Raw genomic sequence first — 19,848 nt, forward strand, 5'->3', positions numbered from 1 at the left:
GCCATGCCGAGCGCGCGCGCGCTGCTGCTGCTGCTGCTGTGCGGCGCGCACGCGCACGAGCTGCGCTTCGAGCACGCGCTCTACAACGTGAGCGTGCCCGAGAACAGCGCGCCGCGCACGCCCGCCGTGCAGCCGCCCGGCGCGCCGCCGCTGGGCGTGCGCGTGCCGGGCGGCGCGCGCGTGCGCTTCCGCATCCGCCACGGCGACCGCGACAAGTTCTTCAAGGCCGAGGAGCGCTTGGTGGGCGACTTCTGCTTCCTGGCGCTGCGCACGCGCGCCGGCCACGACGTGCTCAACCGCGAGCGCCGCGACCTGTTCCGTCTCGACGTGCGCGCCTCGGCCGCGCTGGCAGGCCGCACGCTCGAGGCCGACGCTGTGGTGCTGGTACGCGTGACGGACGAGAACGACCTCAGTCCGCTGTTTCTGCCCACCGAGTACGACGCGCCGCTGCGCGAGGATGTGCCGCTGCACGCCAGCGTAGCGCGCGTGGCGGCCGAGGACGCCGACTTGGGCCTCAACGGCGAAATCTACTACAGCCTGGCCGAGCGCACGGACCGCGTGGCGGTCCACCCCACCAGCGGCGTGGTCAGCGTAACACGCGTGCCGCGCGCCGCCGACGGCGCGCTCGAGCTTACCGTGCTGGCGCAGGATCGCGCCTCGCTGAGCGTGCGCGGCGAACGGGCGCCGGCTGCGCGTGCGTCATTGCGTCTAACCGTCATACCCGCCAACTTACACGCGCCCGAACTGCACGTGCGTCACCTGCCGGAGCTCGTTGAGGGATCCGCGGCCACGGTGTACGCCATTGTAGCCGTGACGGACCGCGACGAGGGCGAGCACGGCCGCATCGCTAACCTGGACATCGTCGACGGCGACCCCGACGGGCACTTCCGCGTGCGCGCGTCGGTCGTGCCCGGAGAGTTCGACGTGGTGGCGCACGCGCTGCTAGACCGCGAGCGTGCGCCGCGCGGCTACAACCTCACTCTGCGCGCCACGGACGCCGGCACGCCCGCGCGCGCCGCTTACACCACGCTGCCCGTGACACTGCGCGACACCGACGACAGTGCGCCCGTGTTCAGCCGCGAGCTGTACGAAGCGCGCGTCAGCGAGACGGCGCCGCCCAACACGCCCGTCATCCGGCTGAAGGTGAGCGACCGCGACGAGGGCCGCAACGCCCGCGTCTACATCGAGATAGTGGGCGGCAACGAGGGCGGCGAGTTCGCCGTCAACGCGGACACGGGCGTCCTGTACACGGCGGTGGCGCTGGATGCGGAGCATAAGTCGCTGTACACGCTGACCGTATCCGCCGTGGACCAGGGGGACGCGGGCGCGCGCAAACAGTCTTCCGCCAAAGTGAAGATCGAAGTGGTGGACGCCAACGACAACGACCCCGTGTTCGAGCGCGAGGAGCTGCACGTGACGCTGGCGGAGAACGGCGCGGCGGGCGCGGTGGTGGCGCGCGTGGCGGCGCGAGACGCGGACGCGGGTGAGAACGCGTACGTGTCGTACGCTATCGCCAACCTGCAGCCCGTGCCCTTCGAGGTCGACCACTTCTCGGGCGCCGTGCGCACCACGCGCCTGCTGGACTACGAGAGCATGCGGCGCGAGTACGCGCTGCGAATCCGCGCCAGCGACTGGGGCCTGCCGTACCGACGCCAGGCCGAGATGCGCCTCACCGTGCATCTGCAGGACGTCAACGACAACCGGCCGCAGTTCGAGCGCGTCGACTGCGTCGGCTATCTGTCGCGCAAGCTCGCCATCGGCTCCGAGATTGTGACCCTGTCGGCGATAGACTTCGACTCCGGCGACGTCGTGTCATATCGCATCGCGGGCGGCAACGAGGACAACTGCTTCTCGCTGGACGCCAGCACCGGAGTGCTGGTGCTGGCGTGCGACCTGGGCGACGTGCGCGCCGACTCGCGCGCGCTCAACGTCACGGCCACCGACGGCACGCACTTCGCGGACGCCGCTGCGCTCACGCTGCACCTGGCGGGCGGCGACGCGGCCGAGCCCGGCGCGCTGGAGTGCCGCGACACCGGCGTCGCGCGCCGCCTCACCGAGCTGCTGGCGGCGGCCGAGCGCAGCAACGCTCCCGAGGACTTCGCCGAGGACTTCCCCGAGGCACCGTCCCGCTACGGCGAGAACCTGCACTACCCCGAGTTCGAGGACTTCCCGGTCGAAGTGAAGGTGAACGAGTCTGTGGCGCTGGGCACGTCGCTCGTGCGTCTGCGGGCGCGCGACCGGGACCTGGGCTACAATGGCCTGCTGGTGTACGCGATATCGGGCGGGGACGCCGACTCCGCCTTCCGCATCGACCCCGACACGGGGGAGCTCAAAGTGATCGGCTACCTGGACCGCGAGCGGGAGAGCGAGTACTATCTGAACGTCACGGTGTTCGACCTGGGCCGGCCGCCGCGCGCAGCCTCGCGGCTTCTGCCCGTCACCGTCTTGGACGTCAACGACAACGCGCCGCGCTTCCGCAGCAGCCTGGCCAGCCTGCGCGTGACGGAGAACGCGCTCAACGGCACGGCCATCTTCCGCGCCGACGCCACAGACCGCGACGGCGGCGACTTCGGCCGCGTGACCTACAGCCTCACCGGCGCGGGCGACGGGGAGTTCTGCGTGGACCGCGCGGGCGGTGCCGTGGCTGTGTGCGCGCCGCTGGACCGCGAGCGGCGAGCGGTGTACGAGCTGACGGTGCTGGCCACGGACGGCGGCGGCCTTCGCGCTGAGGCGCTGGTGCGCGTGTTCGTGGACGACGTCAACGACAACGCGCCACAGTTCGCGCTGCCAGCCTACGAGGCGCACGTGCGCGAGGACGTGCCCGTGGGCACCGTGGTGGCCGTGCTCGAGGCCTTCGACCCCGACCTGGGCGCCGGCGGCGTCGTGGCGTACTCGCTGCCCGACCAGGCCGACGACGCGGCGTTCAACGTGGACGCCACCTCGGGGACCGTGCGGACCGCCAAACGACTGGACTTCGAGGAGAGACAGGTGAACACCTAAATTATACTTTCCTTCGACTCCAATTAAAAGCATGATTCCATTTCCTGACCCATCGCCGCCTTGCAGGTGTACGGAGTGACTGTGCGCGCCACAGACGGCGGGCAGCCGGCGCTGTGGGCGGAGGCCACACTCATCGTGGAGGTGGCGGATGTGGACGAGAACGCGCACTCGCCCGTGTTCGCCGACTGGCCGGCACTGCAGGCGCGCGTGCCCGAAGACGCGCCGCCGGGCACGCGCGTGCTCGCGGCGGCCGCCACGGACGCCGACCCGCCCGGCCGCGACTCGCGCCTTGCCTACTACGTGCTGGGCGGCTCGGGCCTGGCGCACTTCTCCGTGGACGACGAGGGTGAGCCCCGCCCGTGCCCGCGCCGCGCCCCGGCCGTGCCCGCGCCGCGCCCCGGCCGTGCCCGCGCCGCGCCTCGGGGCCCGCGCTCACGCTCCGCTTGTTTTCGCAGGGGTGGTGCGCACGCGGACGCCGCTGGATCGCGAGACCACGCCGCACTACTGGCTCACCCTGTGCGCGCAGGACCAGGGGCTGGTGCCGCGCCACGCGTGCGTCGAGGTGACTATGTGGATACTATGTGCTTAACATAATAGGGTATAGCCTTCCTACATAAAAAAAAAAACTAAAGGACCACTTCCTATCGCAATACTGTGGTACTGTTTAAACTTAGTTATTTTTTCCTTTGCTCTTTTTTGTATTAGTTTAGCTAGTTTTCTTATTTTTTATTGTTATTTATATATAATTTAAGTGCCTGTGATGTGCTGTATGGTTTCAGAATTACTATTGTATTTTTGGCACAGTTTGAGATCCTCATTATATGTCTTTGGTAGTTGCGAGTTTCAATTATTTGGTCTTGTGTAGGTTTATTGTGTAGGTTTTATACATCTATTATTCCTCTGCCACCTTCATGGCGTGGTAAAGTTCTTATGGATGTATTTATGTAAATGTAGAAAAAAAAAAAAAAAAAAAATTGAGTTTATCAATGCTTTCAATTGAATTTAATTCAAAAAGTTTTTCGGTTTTTATTTTTATTAATCTCACTAGATTTAATTTAAGTGTATGGTTCTCGCTCCAGAGACGGGCGATAATAACTGCGACTCAGTCTTGCACTATAGCAGTATTATCGAATTTGGGTTTCATGATACACATTACCTTATGTTTGCCTTATTTTGTACTATTTGTAATTTGCTGTGTAACTGTTAATTGAAATAAACTTATTACTATTACTATTAAGTTAAAGTAAAAATAAAAAAAAAATAAAAAAAAAGTCTGTCGTTGAAGGCATGCTCGAGGATGGAGTTTACGTTGCTTAGTTAGTGTCATGTTCATTATTCTCTGAATGTTATTTAATTCTGTTTTTGACCAGTTGATAATGCCAAATGAATATGTTAAAATCGGTATAGAAAATGAGTTAATAGCTTTGATTATATTTAGTGAGTTCAATTGTGGTTTTACATCATGGTGAAGACATCAGAGTTAGATTTGCTGGGTGAGCCCAAGGTACAGGTCGACTTTTTAACCATTGACGAACGTCTTAATCGTTTCGAAGAGGCTTTATCGAGTAAAATAATCAATTTAGAGTCGTCATTGGCACAAAAACTTAACAAAGAGTTGACTTCGCTTCAAAGTCTAATAAAACAAATACCCGATCTTATCAAAACCGTCGAGTTCATGTCTAATAAATTTGACCAGATGCAAAGTGAAATTCAGTTATTGAAATCGGAAGTCATAACCCTACGTGCAGACAACACGAAGCTTCAAGATAATGTGCGTAATCTTGACAGTAAAATGTTGGAAATTGAGCAGAGGGCACGGGAGTCCAACTTGGATCTCCAGTGTATCCCAGAATTTCCGAAGAAAAACCTTACAAATACGGCCATTCAACTTGGAAAAACTATCTCTTACCCGATTATGGAAAACGATATTATATCGTGTACCCGAATTGCCAAGGTCAACGCCAGCAGCAGTAGGCCGCGGTCTGTTATCCTGAAGCTGTCTTCGCCCCGCAAACGGGATGAGTTTCTCAGTGCATGCCTAAAATTCAACAAATCGAACCCTTTGGATAAACTTAACAGTTCCCACCTGGGTATAGCTGCCGATAAAACCCCTATCTACGTGTCCGAGCACCTCTCACCAGCTAATCGCAGTCTACATGCTATGGCGCGCAGCTACAAAAAGGAAAAAGGATATAAATATCTTTGGGTGAGACACGGTCGCGTTATGATAAGAAAGGACGATTCTTCGCCTGCCATATGGATCAAGAATAGTGACTTTCTTATGCAAATTAAGAGTTAGGGTGTAAATGGACTTTTATTCTCTGGTGTAGTGATTTAGCCGTTAATTCTTAAAAGGTACTGTTAGTGGATTAAGTGTGTACTATCAAAACGCAAGAAGTATACGAGGTAAACTAGAAAGTCTTTACTTGAATAGCATGTCGTGCGAGTACGATATAATAGTTATAACGGAAACTTGGCTAAACAGTAGTGTATTTGATGCTGAAATATTAAATGATAATTATAATATTTTCCGGAGGGATAGATGCAGTTCTAGTAGTTCAAAGAAAGAGGGTGGGGGGATTTTAATAGCGGTCTTAAAGAAATTTAGTTCCTCTCGTAATAGTTGTTGGGAGAGTGAATGTGAGGACCTCTGGGTCACGGTTTCGACCGGCAATGCTTCTCATGCAGTTCACATTTGCGCCGTTTATCTGCCTCCTCCCCCAATTTTCTGTAAGCTCGATCAAATGCTGTCATCTATAAGCGAAGCTATATACAGAACGAATAGCGATGTTCTCCTCCTCGGAGATTTTAATCTCGGTTTCATAAACTGGGCTGAAGCTAAATCAAACTTAGATATAACTTTTACCCAGCCAACTTATATTAACTCCAATTTAGGGCATCTTCTCACAGATTTTATCAACCTACATAATTTTAAGCAATATAACAGCATTGTCAACAAAGACAATAAAATCTTAGATTTAATTTTATGCAATGGGGCATTACAAGCTAGAGTATGCTCTGCAGATGTTTCGCTAAGCAAAATTGACCCGTATCATCCTCCATTGCTTTCTGTTGTAAATTTTCACAAAGATCAATTCCTTAGTCCAAATAAAATTAAAAAGCTGAATTTTTACCGAGCTGACTATATAATTATAAACGAACGGTTGAGGGGCATAAATTGGGATACAATTTTTGATGACACTGATACTGTTAATCAAATGGTAGATACATTCTATGACGTAGTTAAGGGGCTAATACTCAAACACGTACCTAAAACAGCAGCCAGGCGAAGTTGTTATCCTTCTTGGTATACTTTTAACCTAATTAGGTTAATAAAGGAGAAGGAGACTTACCGTCTTAAATACAAGAAAAACAAATGCCCGCTGGCCAAACTTGATTTTCAGGAAGCTAGAAAATTGTGTCACAATCTAATAGATCGTTGCTACGCTAATTACAAAAAAAGCATTGAAGATCATATTTGTAAAAATAACATGAAGATACTGTGGTCATTTTTAAAATCGAAAAGGAAAAGCCAGGGAACGATTCCAAATGTTATGACATTTAACGGAAAAAAAATATCATCTCCTTCAACGATTTGTGGCGCTTTCGCTGAACATTTTTCGGCCGTTTACACACAGCCTGTCTATACTGATGATAGAGCAAGAACAAGTGCTGCCCTCACAACAATCTCATGCCCAGTCACAAATAAAAATTCCTTACTTACAATATCTTTGGGTCTCAAGGCAGTAGAAAAAGCCTTGAAGAAATTGGATAAGAATAAAGGAGCAGGTCCTGATGAATTACCAGCCATTTTCATTAAAAATTGCGCCGCAACTCTGGCTTATCCACTTTACCTTATTTTTAATCGCTCTCTTGCCACTGGGATATTTCCAGACAAATGGAAATTTGCTAATGTTGTACCAATTCCTAAAAGTGGGCAAGCGGATGATATACTTAATTATAGACCAATTTCCCTGTTATCTCATGTAAGCAAAGTCTTCGAATCTTTAATATGTCCGTATCTTTCGTTTCAATTGCAGTCCATCCTAATTGCTCAACAACATGGTTTTCGAAATAAAATGTAAACAGTATCAAATTTGACTGAATACACGACTCAAATAATAGATAACATTGATAAGGGATATCAAGTCGATGCTATTTATATGGACGTAAGTAAGGCATTCGATCGGGCCGACCATATGATTTTAATATCCAAATTGTATGATGCTGGTATTCAGGGAACTTTGCTCTCTTGGCTCTCATCTTATTTGTCGTGCAGGCAGCAGAAGGTTGTAGTTTGTGGCTACGAATCAGATCCGTTCAGGGTTCCATCTGGCGTCCCACAAGGGTCCCACCTTGGCCCTATGTTGTTTTTAGTGTATATTAACGATGTGTGCGATAACATTAAATCTTCCAATTTCACCTTGTTTGCTGATGATTTGAAAATTTTTAAAGCTATAAAAACTCCTTTAGACTCTGATTATCTTCAAAATGACTTAAATAGCATATCAAACTGGTCTGTTAAAAATAAATTGCCTCTTAATATTAAAAAATGCCAACATATTAAATTTACAAAAAAACGCATGCCTCTTCAAACTTCTTATTATCTTAATAATCTGTTGCTTGACGAGGTGTATACTGTTAGAGACCTAGGTGTTATTTTGGATAAAAAATTGTCATTCAATACACACATAAATCAATTAATCAGTAAATGCTACAAATTACTGGGGTTTGTTTGGCGAAATTGTAAAACTTTCAATTCTTGTCTGGCTCTCAAAACCGTCTACTTTGCATTAATTCGGGGTCTCTTAGAGTATTGCTCCAGCATTTGGAATCCACTATATAAGGATCCTATTCTAAGGATTGAAAGAATCCAAAAACGTTTTCTTTTCTTGTTGTCAGTTCATCAAAAAAAACAATTAGTTTTAACCTCATATAGCGAAAGATTAAACTTCTTTAAATTAACTTCATTAGAAAGTCGTCGTTGGGTATCCGATCAAGTATTTCTCTACAAAATTTTAAATAATAAAATCAACTGTCCAAATATTTTGACCAAAATTAAATTTACTGTTCCGCGTAAAAATGCGCGCCTCGGTAACTTCAAACCGTTCGTTGGCAAGTTGTATAGAACTAATTTGGGCACTCACAGTATCCTGGCTAGGATTTGCCGAGAGCACAACAAGCTATTCCAAGCTACTCGTGCCGACATCCACTCATGTTCTCTTCAGCAATACAAAACAATTCTGCAACAATATATTAGTACAGCTAGTAGATAATTGCCTCGTACATTTCTGTTTTGTTTTAATTTAAGTTATGTTTTTGTTTCCTGTTTTTAACTTCATCTTACAGTGTTTCCTTCGTTACAACAATAATATTATTGTAAACTTGCGAACCCGCACTTGTGTGTTTGTGTGTTTGTTTTTTTTTCAGATACGCATGCCGGTTTGCCAGTAATTGGGTTTACACTACAACTTTATGTTTCTCAATTTTGTAGTTCCTAAGCTTGTTTCAGTGTATAATCTGTTGGTGAACCTAATAAATAAATAAATAAAACCAGTTACGTGCGAGTTGAGTCTATGTTTAAGTGTTGGATTAGTTGGTTGGCGGGTTTTTGTGTCTTTGTACTCTATTAACTTCCCCTGGTTATATCCTAAATACTAGTAAAATTTTTTCTCTTCTAGTAAATTGATTTGTTGTCTGGCTTCCATGTGGTGTTTTAAATTTTGTCCATCTTTGATTCCATTAATTTTGCATTTGTCAATGCCAAACTCCATACAAATATAATATGCTTCTATCCAATATCCATACAAATATACAAATCATTTTGTGTCGTGGCATAATTTTATGTCATCCATATCTGGGTGTATGGTGTTTTTAAGGGATAGCCTAATTGGAAGATACTTTGTTTGATGTGTAAAGGTGTGTTGTCAGTGTGTGATATTTTAAGTCGTGTAGTCCACTTGCGCATTATAGTTTGCAGTAAGTTTAGGTTAAGTAGGATGTATTTTACAGATATCTAAGACTTTAAACAGCCACAAATGGGGTACGGAATCATAATGCTTTCTTATTATCAATGTACATAGAGTGGAGCTCTTTTTCTTTTTTTGTACTAGCCGTAGTATCACGGAGTCGATTATAAGTTGTTCTTTGCAGCCCCGACCCTTCTGCACCCTCTTTGTGGTTCAGCTAGAATTCTATTGTTTTCAATGTAGTCGTACATTAAATTACAGGAACTAATTATTTTCTACATAGTTTGGAGGCATGTTGGTCTGTATTAGGCTGGGTTGGTTGGATCTGAAGGATCCTTTGAAATCATGTAGGTTGTTCCTGCCATTACATAGTCAGGTATAGAGGCAGGGTTTTGAATTAAATTATTTATGTGGTTATGTAAAAAGGGATGGGTGTTTGCAAACTTCTTGTACCAGAAGTTGTGTATCTTGTCAGTTCCAGGGGCTTTCAAATTATGCAGTGTTTTGATTACATTCTAAAATGTCTATTGATATAAATTCGAAGTGCATGTGTATTTCGTCGTATTATTAAAAAGCCAGCTGCCGCTCACGTATAGCATGCCGCAGGTGTACATCGAGGTGGAAGACGTGAACGACATGGCGCCGTGGCCGGAGCAGGCGGAGTACTTCGCCACCGTGCCCGAGCACTGCGCCGCCGGCACGCTGGTGGTGCGCGTACGCGCCCACGACGCCGACGCCGCACCCGCGCCCGTGCGCCTGCGCTACGCCATCGCGGCCGGCAACCCCGACGGGCTGTTCGCCATCGACGAGGCCTCCGGTAAGCGCCGCCCGCCCGCCGCGCCGGCCGTGCCGCTCGGCCGCGCCGCTCGCTGTAACGTGCTTGTGTGCAGGCGAGCTGCGCACCACGGGCCGCGCGCTGGACCGCGAAGCGCTGGCCGTGCACGCGCTGGAGGTGTCGGTGTCGGACGGCGAGCTGGCCAGCTCCGTGCGCGTTCGCGTCGCGCTGGCGGACCTCAACGACCACGCGCCCGTCTTCACGCAGCGCTTCTACGACGTGCGCGCGCCCGCCGGCCCGCAGGTGCGACTGGCGATGCGCCCCCACCTATTTTTGATTAAATCGCAATTTAAAGCTACAACTCCATTTTCCATTTTCCGCATTCTAATTCATAAATAGCAGTTGACCGAAAATCCGAAAGTCCTACGAAAACCGTTGGTTTTGTTGGTCTTAAAAGTTTATTATATCCGTCTTCAGGATACAAACTGCGAGACCTTTAAGACGGATGCAAACTTCGTAAAGATTTGTTTAGCTACTAAGCTATGTTACGGAACAAAGGTATCATTTTCACCTTTCCTATTCTTGAATGCGAAAGGTTTGTTTTTATTTTATTCGTAGGGATATTAAAATGGATAATAAATGAATAAATGAAAAAAAGGCAATAAATTCCAATTTTCAACATTCAATAATCATACAATAGGATGACGAGGCGGCTTCTGTTGAAGGCCAAGAGAGTAGCTCGGAGGCGGAGGCGGAGGCCGAGGCCGAGGCCGACGAGGACGACGAGGCCGCGGCGCGCGACGCGTGGGACGAGTGGGACGACGACGAGCCCGGCGGCACCTACGTTACCACCGTGAGGACTCTTTTATTATCGGCAGGGATGTTTCACAGCAGCAGCGCCCACTTTTCCTCCACTGGCCTCGCATCGCATGTTTATCATCTAAGGAGGAATCGACCGTTCCAAAAATGTATCACTCGGTGGGTTTCAATACACCCGAGTAGATTTTTCCCAAAAAGGAAAACTATCCGGGACTTTGAGAGTGCATATTCCGGTTCGCTCGTTGCGGCCGCTTCTCGATCTGAAAGCTATCCTCACCCGCATCGCGCAGGTGGCCGCGCTCGACAGCGACGCGGGCGAGAACGGCACCGTGCGCTACAGCGGCCGCGCCCGCGGCGCCGCGCGCGGCCTGTTGCGCGTGCACGCGCGCACCGGCCGCGTGCACGCCGCGCCGCGCCTGCTGCGCGCGCCGCGCCGCGCCTACGACCTGGGCGTGCGCGCGTGCGACGGCGCGCGGCCGCCGCGCTGCGCCGCCGGCCGCGTGCGCGTGCGCGTGGTGGCGGCCGGCCGCGGCCTGGCGCCCGCCGTGCGCGCCGTGGCGCCGCTGCAGGCCGCCGAGCTGGACGCGCCCGGCTTCCTGCTGGCGCTGCTGCAGGCCAGCGACGCGGAGGGCGACGCGCTGTACTACGACATCGTGGGTGAGTGCGGGGGCGCGGGGGCGCGGGGCGGGCGGGCCGGGGCGCGGCTGACGGTGCGCGTGTGCAGGTGGCGACCCGCAGCGCCAGTTCGCGGTGGGGCGCGAGGACGGCAGCCTGGTGCTGGCGCGGCGCCTGCTGTGGGAGGAGCGCGAGCACTACTCGCTGAACGTGTCGGTGAGCGACGGGCGGCGCGCGGCGCACGCGCTGGTGAACGTGTCGGTCATCAACGACGCGCACGAGGGCGGCGTGGCGTTCGCGCGCGCCGCGTACGCGCTGGACGTGCCGGAGAGCGCGCGCGCGGGCGAGGCGCTGCTGGCGCTGGGCGCGGCGGCGGGGCGCGGCGCGCGCCTGCTGTTCGGGCTGCACGCCGCGCGCGCGCCGCGGGACCTGGGCCTGTTCCGCCTGCACGAGCTCAGCGGCGTGCTGGAGCTGGCGCGCCCGCTGGACCGGTGAGTCCGCACGACTCCGCCGCACTACTGCCGAAAACGATATATCGAACGATAAACGAGTTGCGTGGTATTCTGAACTGAAGACGTCCATTGGTTGACTTGATGATGATGATCCTAATGGAAATTTATTAATGCGTTGAAAATAATGTACGTTTTAAGCAATTAAAATATCACTTGCTTTAACGGTGAACATCGTGAGGAAACCTGCTTACGTGAGAGCTCTTCATAATGTTCTCAAAGGTATGTGAAGTCCACCAATCCGCATTGGGCCATAGCCAACTGGGTGGACTACGGCCTTAAAGGGGCTCTCCGTTTTTAAATATCGGATACAAGCAGGCGATACTTTGTGAAAATTCATTGTTAATTAACAATTATTCATTGTAAAGTCAACATCTTCTGAGGATGCTCCGGTTTCGGAGCGAAACGTACGTAGAGGGTACATTGCCGAAGATCTCACGGTGTGGAAAATAAGCATTGAAGAAATTATAAATTACACCATACAGATTCTCCTGCTTTACGCAGACTATAGCCAAATAAGCTTAATTTTCATAATACATGGAGGGGGCTCTTGCAATGCACGGAAAAAGCACGTCGTTGTCTGTCTCTGCTCTGTGAAACGTAAACGAATGTATTTCATCGGAATCGCAGCGAGGCGGCGGCCGTGCACGAGCTGACGGTGTGGGCGCGCGACCAGGCGCCGCGCGCGTCGCTGGCCTTCGCGCGCGTCACGGTGCGCGTGCTGGACGACGACGAGCACGCGCCCGAGTGGGGGCGGCGCCTGTGGGAGGTGCGCGTGCCGCGCGGCGCGGCGCCGGGCGCGCTGCTGGCGCCGCTGCGCGCGTTCGACCGCGACGCGGACGACGCGGCGCGCGTGCGCTACTCGCTGGCGGGCGACGCGGCCGGCCAGTTCGCGGTGGACGCGCTGGGCGACGTGCGCCTGGCGCGCGCGCTGCCCGCCGCCGGGCCGCGCGAGTACGCGCTGAGCGTGCGCGCCGCCGGCCCGCCGCCCGCCGCGCGCGCCGCCGCGCTGCCGCTGCACGTGCTGGTGGTGGAGCCCGACGCCGCGCCGCCGCGCTTCGCCGACGCGGCCGCGGCGTTCGAGGCGCCGGAGGACGCGGCCGTGGGCGCGGCGCTGGGCTCGGTGCGCGCGCGCAGCCACTCGGCCGTGCGCTACGAGCTGCGCGGCGCGCGCGGCGCCTTCCGCCTCGACCCGGCCGGCGTGCTGCGCCTGGCCGCGCCGCTGGACTACGAGGCGCAGGACGCGTACGACCTCAGCGTCACCGCCACCAACATGGTAACTCCGCGGCCTCAGACTGCGATCGCTAGTCGATAGCGCCGGCGGCATCTCATAACGCTAACCTTAACAATCCCGGGTAGGATAAATTAGCTGAGGTTCGAAGTTCATCTTTTCCGTTTCCGGTTCTCGAACGATAGACACGTATGGTTGTGCTACTTACGAGTTTAAAACAAAACTAGCACGATGAATACGAAATGCAGACTGCAATAAAACTTAGAATAACATCTGAAGTTAGGTTACTAGAACGATCACCGGGTTAGAAACTCCTACGATAGAAAAAAGGGATATACATTAAAACTTTTGTTATAATGCATTATCTAGTTAAATAAAGTGCATTTAAATATCACAAAAAAAATATTTCTACATAATTGAAGAAATGGATATAATAAACATAATTAAATTGGGAATACTAATAGACTTATTATCGGACAACCAAGTTTCACTTAACATTAAAATTTGAGATTTTTGACTACTGTACTTTTACTTGCAAGTGTACACTGTCAAACCTTATAGCTATGTTGAGTTTTTAATTTTTGGACTATTTAAGTTTTAGTTAAGTTTCTTGTTGAAGTTATATTTCTTTCGGCACGTTATGGAGAATGATATACGATGCGGCGCACCCCGTCACAAAAAACCGACACCCCGAAGTTAGCTATAGTCAACAATTTAGTTTTTTTAATAAAAGGTTTGACACAGTACACTTGGAATTGTAAAACTCTGCGGGCTCATTCCCGTGATTTAATTGATTCAATTGTACAAATAACAATCTCAAATTTTAATGATGAAACTTGATTTTAAGCTAACTAGATAATGCGTTATAAAACAGGTTGTTTGATGAATATCAGATGTCCAAGATAATGTGCAGTAGTAGATAATGTAGCACACACAGCAAGAAAAGAGAGAATCCAGAGAGGACTTTCAAAACACCCTTTTCTGGTGGATACCTACACTATATAAAGAATACACCCTTCAAAGTTCATGTCTCTGGGACCAGCGGCTTAGGCTGTGCGTTAATTTTTCAGTCGTATTTCATTCCTTATTTAAATGAAGGGGTATACTTATTTCTTTATTAAATTTTAAGAGCAGAAGTACCAAGTACCAATTTTTATGTATATAACTTGAAAAATTACAAGTAATAATACTTTAAACCCCCTTGGGGGTGGATTTTCTAAATATACTTTCTTAGTGTGCGGTTCGATCATAACAGAAACCTGCTATCAAAATATCACGTTTCTCGCCCCAGCGGTTTAGGCTGTGCGTTTTATTATCAATCAGTCAATACCATGAGTTTTTATAAAATTGAGGAAATATTAAGAGGACACCTATAGCGACTGGAGAATTTTTTAGTTGTTTGAGGATTTGCTTTATTATAACAAATATTATGACACATATTTTATATCATTGATCAATTTACTACCAAATTATAAACACATAATTAAATAATAACGAGATGCAATTTCTTTCAATAGTAGGTAATTTTGCATTTTTTTACCACGCACTATGCCATTTTTTACGTGCAAACTGTTCGTCCAACAAATGAAGTCTGGTTGGAATGTATACCGTTTTTGCCTTATCATAACATTTTAGTTCGGACATTTTGGAACGCTGACCATTTCATATTACGTCAGTGAATATAGGCGTCACTTTCATCACTGGTGACTTTAAAGCTGGTTAGATTAGCGAACTCGAAAAAAACGCTCGTATATTTATGCATAAAGAGGTGTTCTTTGCATCTACCCACCTTCGGATGATAACAATTTCAGTTCGTTTATTGATAATAACTGCAGATATGAGATATCCACACATATAGTCTGTGTCCGACTTCAAATTCATATTCTTCCTACTGAGGAAAAATGCTGTTCTTTGTCCTGGAAAAAGTATTGGTGCTTGAAAATTAAGTTTTATTATAAGATTTCAGTGTACAAACTAAACGGTGTACTCCTCAGGGCGGCGGCAGCGCAACCGCGAGCGTCACGGTGCACGTGCTGGACCGCAACGAGTTCCCGCCAGTGCTGCTACAGCGGGAGTACCGCGGCCGCATATCCGAGGTCAGGCAGCGGCGCCGGCGTGCCGCGGGCGAGCGCCGACGGCGTCTGACCGGCTCTCTGCGCAGGCGGCCGCGGCGGGCGCGCTGGTGAGCGACGCGGGCGCGGGGCCGGGCGTGCCGCTGGTGCTGGGCACGGCGGACGGCGACTCGCCCGCCAACCGGCAGCGCGCCTTCGAGGTGCTGGAGCCCGACGCCGCCGCGCTGTTCCGCCTCGACCCCACCACGGGCGCGCTGCGCCTGGCCGCGCCGCTGGACTACGAGCGCCAGCGCGTGCACAGCTTCACCGTCAAGGTGCGTCCCGCCCGCCCCCGCCCCGCCCCCGCCCCGCCCCGCCTACAGCGATCCGTGCGCAGGTGCTGGACATGGGCGAGCCGCGCCTGCCCTCGCACAGCACCGCCGCCGTGCGCGTGGAGGTGACCAACGAGAACGACTGCGCGCCCGCCTTCGCGCAGGACGCCTACGCGGCCACCGTGCTGCTGCCCACGGTGGCCGGCGTGCGCGTGCTGGCGCTGGCCGCCGCCGACGCCGACGACCCCGCCGGCCTGCTGCCGCTCAAGTACGACGTTCTGGACACCGACGCGCCGGGCGCGTTCGCGCTGTCGGCCGCCGGCGAGCTCAGCGTGGCCGAGCCGGCGCCCGCGGCCGGCGCGCACCGCCTGCGCGTGCGCGTGTCGGACGGCGTGCACTCGGCCACGGCGCGCGTGGAGGTGCGCGTGCGCGAGCCCGACAACGCGGGGCTCGCGTTCCAGAAGACGGACTACTACGGCTCCGTGCTGGAGAACTCGACGCGGCCGAGCGTCGTGGCCGTGCCGGCCGTGCTGGGCGCGGCGCTCAACGAGCACGTGCAGTTCCGCCTGCTGAACCCCACGGCCGGGTTCGCGGTGGGCGCGTCGTCGGGCGCCGTGCGCAGCGCCGGCCGCGCGCTGGACCGCGAGCAGCGCGACAGCTACACGCTGCTGCTGCAGGCGCGCAGCGGGCCGCGCGTGGCGCACGCGCGCCTGCACGTGGCCGTCACGGACGTCAACGACAACTGCCCCGTGTTCGTGCAGCGGCCCTACGTGGCGGCCGTGCGCGCGGGCGCCGAGCCCGGCACGCCCGTGCTGCGCGTGCGCGCCGTAGACGCCGACGCCAACGACAACGGCGAGGTGAGTTCACTTATATGACTGACAAAATGTGCTCCAAAGGGCTTAGGCGTAAACTACGAATGATGCTTCCAAAATCATTTGCAGAAATCTTAAAATGAATATAGCCAACGGAATGTTTGAGGTTCGCGAAAAAGTGCCTCTAAAATAAAAACATTAGTAGTACCACATGGAAGTGTATTGGGTCCGAACTTATACTTATAATATACGTGTGTAATTCAGTATAAGAAAAAAATGTCATTGTCACATTCGTTGGGTATAGCACCTTTGACCTTTATAGTCACGAAGAAGTTGAAAAACCTCAAGTTGATTCATCTGAGTACTTCATTTTGGTTTGGTACATAGCTATAGTAGTATACCATAGGTCCCACTGGCATTAAGATTTATTTTTATTAGAGCATTATATTTTGTGTTTACAACGAGGAGTTTTATAAATGAGCCAATAGATTTGTTCGTGTAGCTTCATTCGCCATTTTTCTAGATAAATTCATTTGTGGATAAAGTACAAATAAGCTTGCGTAAATACGCTACGACGGCGTTATCGTCGGCAAAAGTGGCGATGGCAAAAGTGATGTATTCGAATTCTAGACATCACAATCATAACAGCGTCCCCACGCCCCGCCGACCCGCAGGTGCGGTACGAAATGAAGCGCGGCCACGGCGAGCTGTTCCGCGTGGACCGGCGCTCCGGCCAGATCTCGCTGAAGCAGACGCTGGACGCGCGCAGCGAGCCGTACGCGCTCGTCATCGCCGCGTTCGATGGCGGCACGCCCGCGTGCGGCGCGGAGGCGGCCGTGGCCGTGCGCGTGTGGGCCGGCGGCGCCGCGCCGTCGTGGGCCGCGGCGCACGTGGCGCTGAGCGCGCGCGAGGACGCGGCGCCGGGCGCGGCGCTGGGCGGCCCGCTGACGGCGCGCTCGCCGCTGGCGCGCCCGCTGCTGTACACGCTGCAGGCCGGCGCCGCGGACCTGTTCGAGATCCACTTCGACACGGGTGAGCTCCGCGCACGCGCGATCCATTCGTACTTATGATCTTTACGTATACTCGAACTGTCACTGAACGACACCTGTGCGTTAAATATATTTTGCAAATTTAAGTCCGGAGAAGCTGGTGTTGATTTAACATTTAAAACAATAACTGTGTCCAAACTGATTTTAAAATATATTATATTAGAAAAATTGTATCTGGTGGTTTCAGTTAAATTTCATGTAAGTAGATCCAGTGAACAGTAACAGAACTCCTAAACGGATAGAAGCAAAATGTTCACTGAAGATAACGATACTGAACATGTTTGATCGCAGACTACCCAAAGTTCCGTCCATTTACAGACTTGGGTCAACTTTTGACGCTGCTACTACGGTTATTTGAAGTAACATTCGTATTACAGTTATAGTTAATTAAACTTATATGAGCTAAGAAAACGCTTTTGAGGGTCAGGATTCAAATGCAAAGGTCACACTACAATCGACTGTTAAATGTGATGAAAAAAGTAGCTTTATTTCTGTTCGGTACTGTCGTGGTCTGTTGACGGAATAACGTCCTCATCGCGCTGGTATTGCACCTTCCGGTCCTAAAAAAGAATAAAATTAGCTTACTTTTTAGCCCGGGACTACAGTTCGCGTCACGGGGTTTTTAAAAAGCGTAACGAAATCACAGTAAGCCGCAGGTAACAACTAACACAGAGAGGTCGAGCTGATTATGTTCATTAGCAACGAGAAAACTTCGCTCGGTCGGTTGTTCACTCATGCAGTAGCTAGCGACCGATCGGACGGTGCCCGACCGGCCCACTAACGTGTCGGTTTTGTCCCGCAGCGCCCGACCGAGGCAGCGGTCCGTGTGAGTATCAGCGAGCAGTGCGTACGCGCCACGCCGCACGGAACTTCCCACCTTGCTGCTACGTACATGCATGTCAACTGTAACCGTTTTGTCGTTGCAGCTACTACAGCTACTCGTCTTGGCATCGCAAGAGCTTGAGAAGATATTTTGCGGGATTTTTTAATATTACATACCTGATACGATAATATATTACTGATCATTTCACACAAAATAAGCGAAACTATTTAAATACGCACGCATTTCACAAAAAAATATAAAAACGGGTGTATGTGTGACTAGATAAAAATCTTTCAAAATTTTATCTTACGCCTTATTCTACGTTTTGAGTGAAAACGACACTAACAATAGGATAAAGGTTTAATACATTATCGGACCACCAAGTTTCACTGAATATTAAAATTTGAGATTTTTGTAAAATTTAATCAATTAGATCACCGGAATGAGCCCGCAGACTTCGACAATTAAAACACACTCAAAGAACACACAGTGTACACTGTCAAAGCTTTTTTTTTTGGAAAACTGAAATCGACTAAACTAAAGTCGACTTAAACTAAATATAACTTCAGGGTGTCCGTTTTTTGTGACACTTGAAACTTGACCATTTGTAAATCTGAGGGTCAGCTCCAAAATGGATTAAATCATTTTTAAGTGACAGAACACAATGTGCAGGAATTGTAAGTGTCTGAAGCGCAAGTGGTCAATTTAAAAAAAGAAAGATTACGTTTTTATTTTAAGCTCGAAAGGATTCATAATAACGTCATTTGGGACAGTTTTCATTATTATTTATTTATTAAACTCTTTATTTGTATACCACAACATTTAAAATGTAACAAAAACAGAAACATCGAAAGAAGTAGTAATACAAAAGGCGGCCTTATCGCTTAATAGCGATCTCTGCCAGGCAACCTTAGAATTAGGAAAAAAAAAAAGAAGAGGAGAATAGACTGCTGGTGGTACAAATATTAAAATACATACATGCAAATAACTACATGCCAATACATAAACTAGTGTGCACAAATAGATAAAAAGTAAATAATATAATAAATAAATAAATATAAAAATAAACTAATATATATAATAACAACACTTACATAATTAAATACTTTAACATACAATAAATGAGTAAGTACATATATACATACTATTAAAAGTCGTTAACAATATAATGGGCCTTAACTGCTCTTTTAAATATCGCCAGTGATTTGGATCGTCGTATGCTCAATGGAAGCGCATTCCACAATTCCACAGCTCGTACGCTAAACGAACGCTTATAAAATTTTGTCTTATGATAAGGCATACACAGCGTCAGCGCACGGCACGATCTTACACCAGATTGCTCACCAAGAAAAGTGAACTTCTCTTTTAAATACGAGGGAGTATTTAGATGAAATAACACACAGTACAGAAGAGAAAGTACATGCATATCCCGGCGACGACGAATAGGAAGCCACTTGAGTTTTTGTCGAAATACGGAAACATGGTCATATTTGCGAAGGCCAAATATGAACCGAATAGCCAGATTTTGAAGACGCTCAAGTTTATTAAGCTGATCCTCGGTCAGATTAAGAAAGCTTGCATCCGCATAATCGAGAATAGATAGAAAAAGAGAATGTGCTAGCATAACTTTGGTCGGAATTGGAAGAAATGATTGCAGCCTTCGCAACGAGCTCATCGCCACAAACACTTTCTGACTCAGCTCTTTGACATGCACTGTCCATGACAATTCCCGGTCGAGGTATACACCAAGATCTTTCACAGAGTCACAAAAAGGAATAGCGATGCCATTATAAATAACAGAAGGAATGCTCAGCCAATCAACCCTCGCGATCATTCCTGAGCTACCAATAACGATAGCTTTTG

General features: G+C 50.6%; 1 protein-coding gene across 1 annotated transcript in view; it reads left to right on the plus strand.

Annotated features, from left to right (window-relative positions):
* Nucleotides 1-3: 3 nt before the first annotated feature.
* LOC120624000 (fat-like cadherin-related tumor suppressor homolog) overlaps nt 4-19,848 on the plus strand; it is a 55,057-nt gene continuing 35,212 nt past the window's right edge. The window contains exons 1-14 of the mRNA XM_039890302.1: nt 4-2,988; nt 3,067-3,346; nt 3,456-3,562; nt 9,576-9,786; nt 9,860-10,047; nt 10,445-10,597; nt 10,854-11,220; nt 11,288-11,669; nt 12,318-12,963; nt 14,913-15,014; nt 15,080-15,304; nt 15,367-16,158; nt 16,788-17,145; nt 17,965-17,988. Coding sequence (XP_039746236.1) covers nt 4-2,988; nt 3,067-3,346; nt 3,456-3,562; nt 9,576-9,786; nt 9,860-10,047; nt 10,445-10,597; nt 10,854-11,220; nt 11,288-11,669; nt 12,318-12,963; nt 14,913-15,014; nt 15,080-15,304; nt 15,367-16,158; nt 16,788-17,145; nt 17,965-17,988 — 6,820 coding nt within the window. The remainder of the gene's footprint in view (nt 2,989-3,066; nt 3,347-3,455; nt 3,563-9,575; nt 9,787-9,859; nt 10,048-10,444; nt 10,598-10,853; nt 11,221-11,287; nt 11,670-12,317; nt 12,964-14,912; nt 15,015-15,079; nt 15,305-15,366; nt 16,159-16,787; nt 17,146-17,964; nt 17,989-19,848) is intronic.

The sequence above is a fragment of the Pararge aegeria genome, chromosome 5, assembly GCF_905163445.1.
Source record: "Pararge aegeria chromosome 5, ilParAegt1.1, whole genome shotgun sequence".
Classification (NCBI taxonomy): domain Eukaryota; kingdom Metazoa; phylum Arthropoda; class Insecta; order Lepidoptera; family Nymphalidae; genus Pararge; species Pararge aegeria.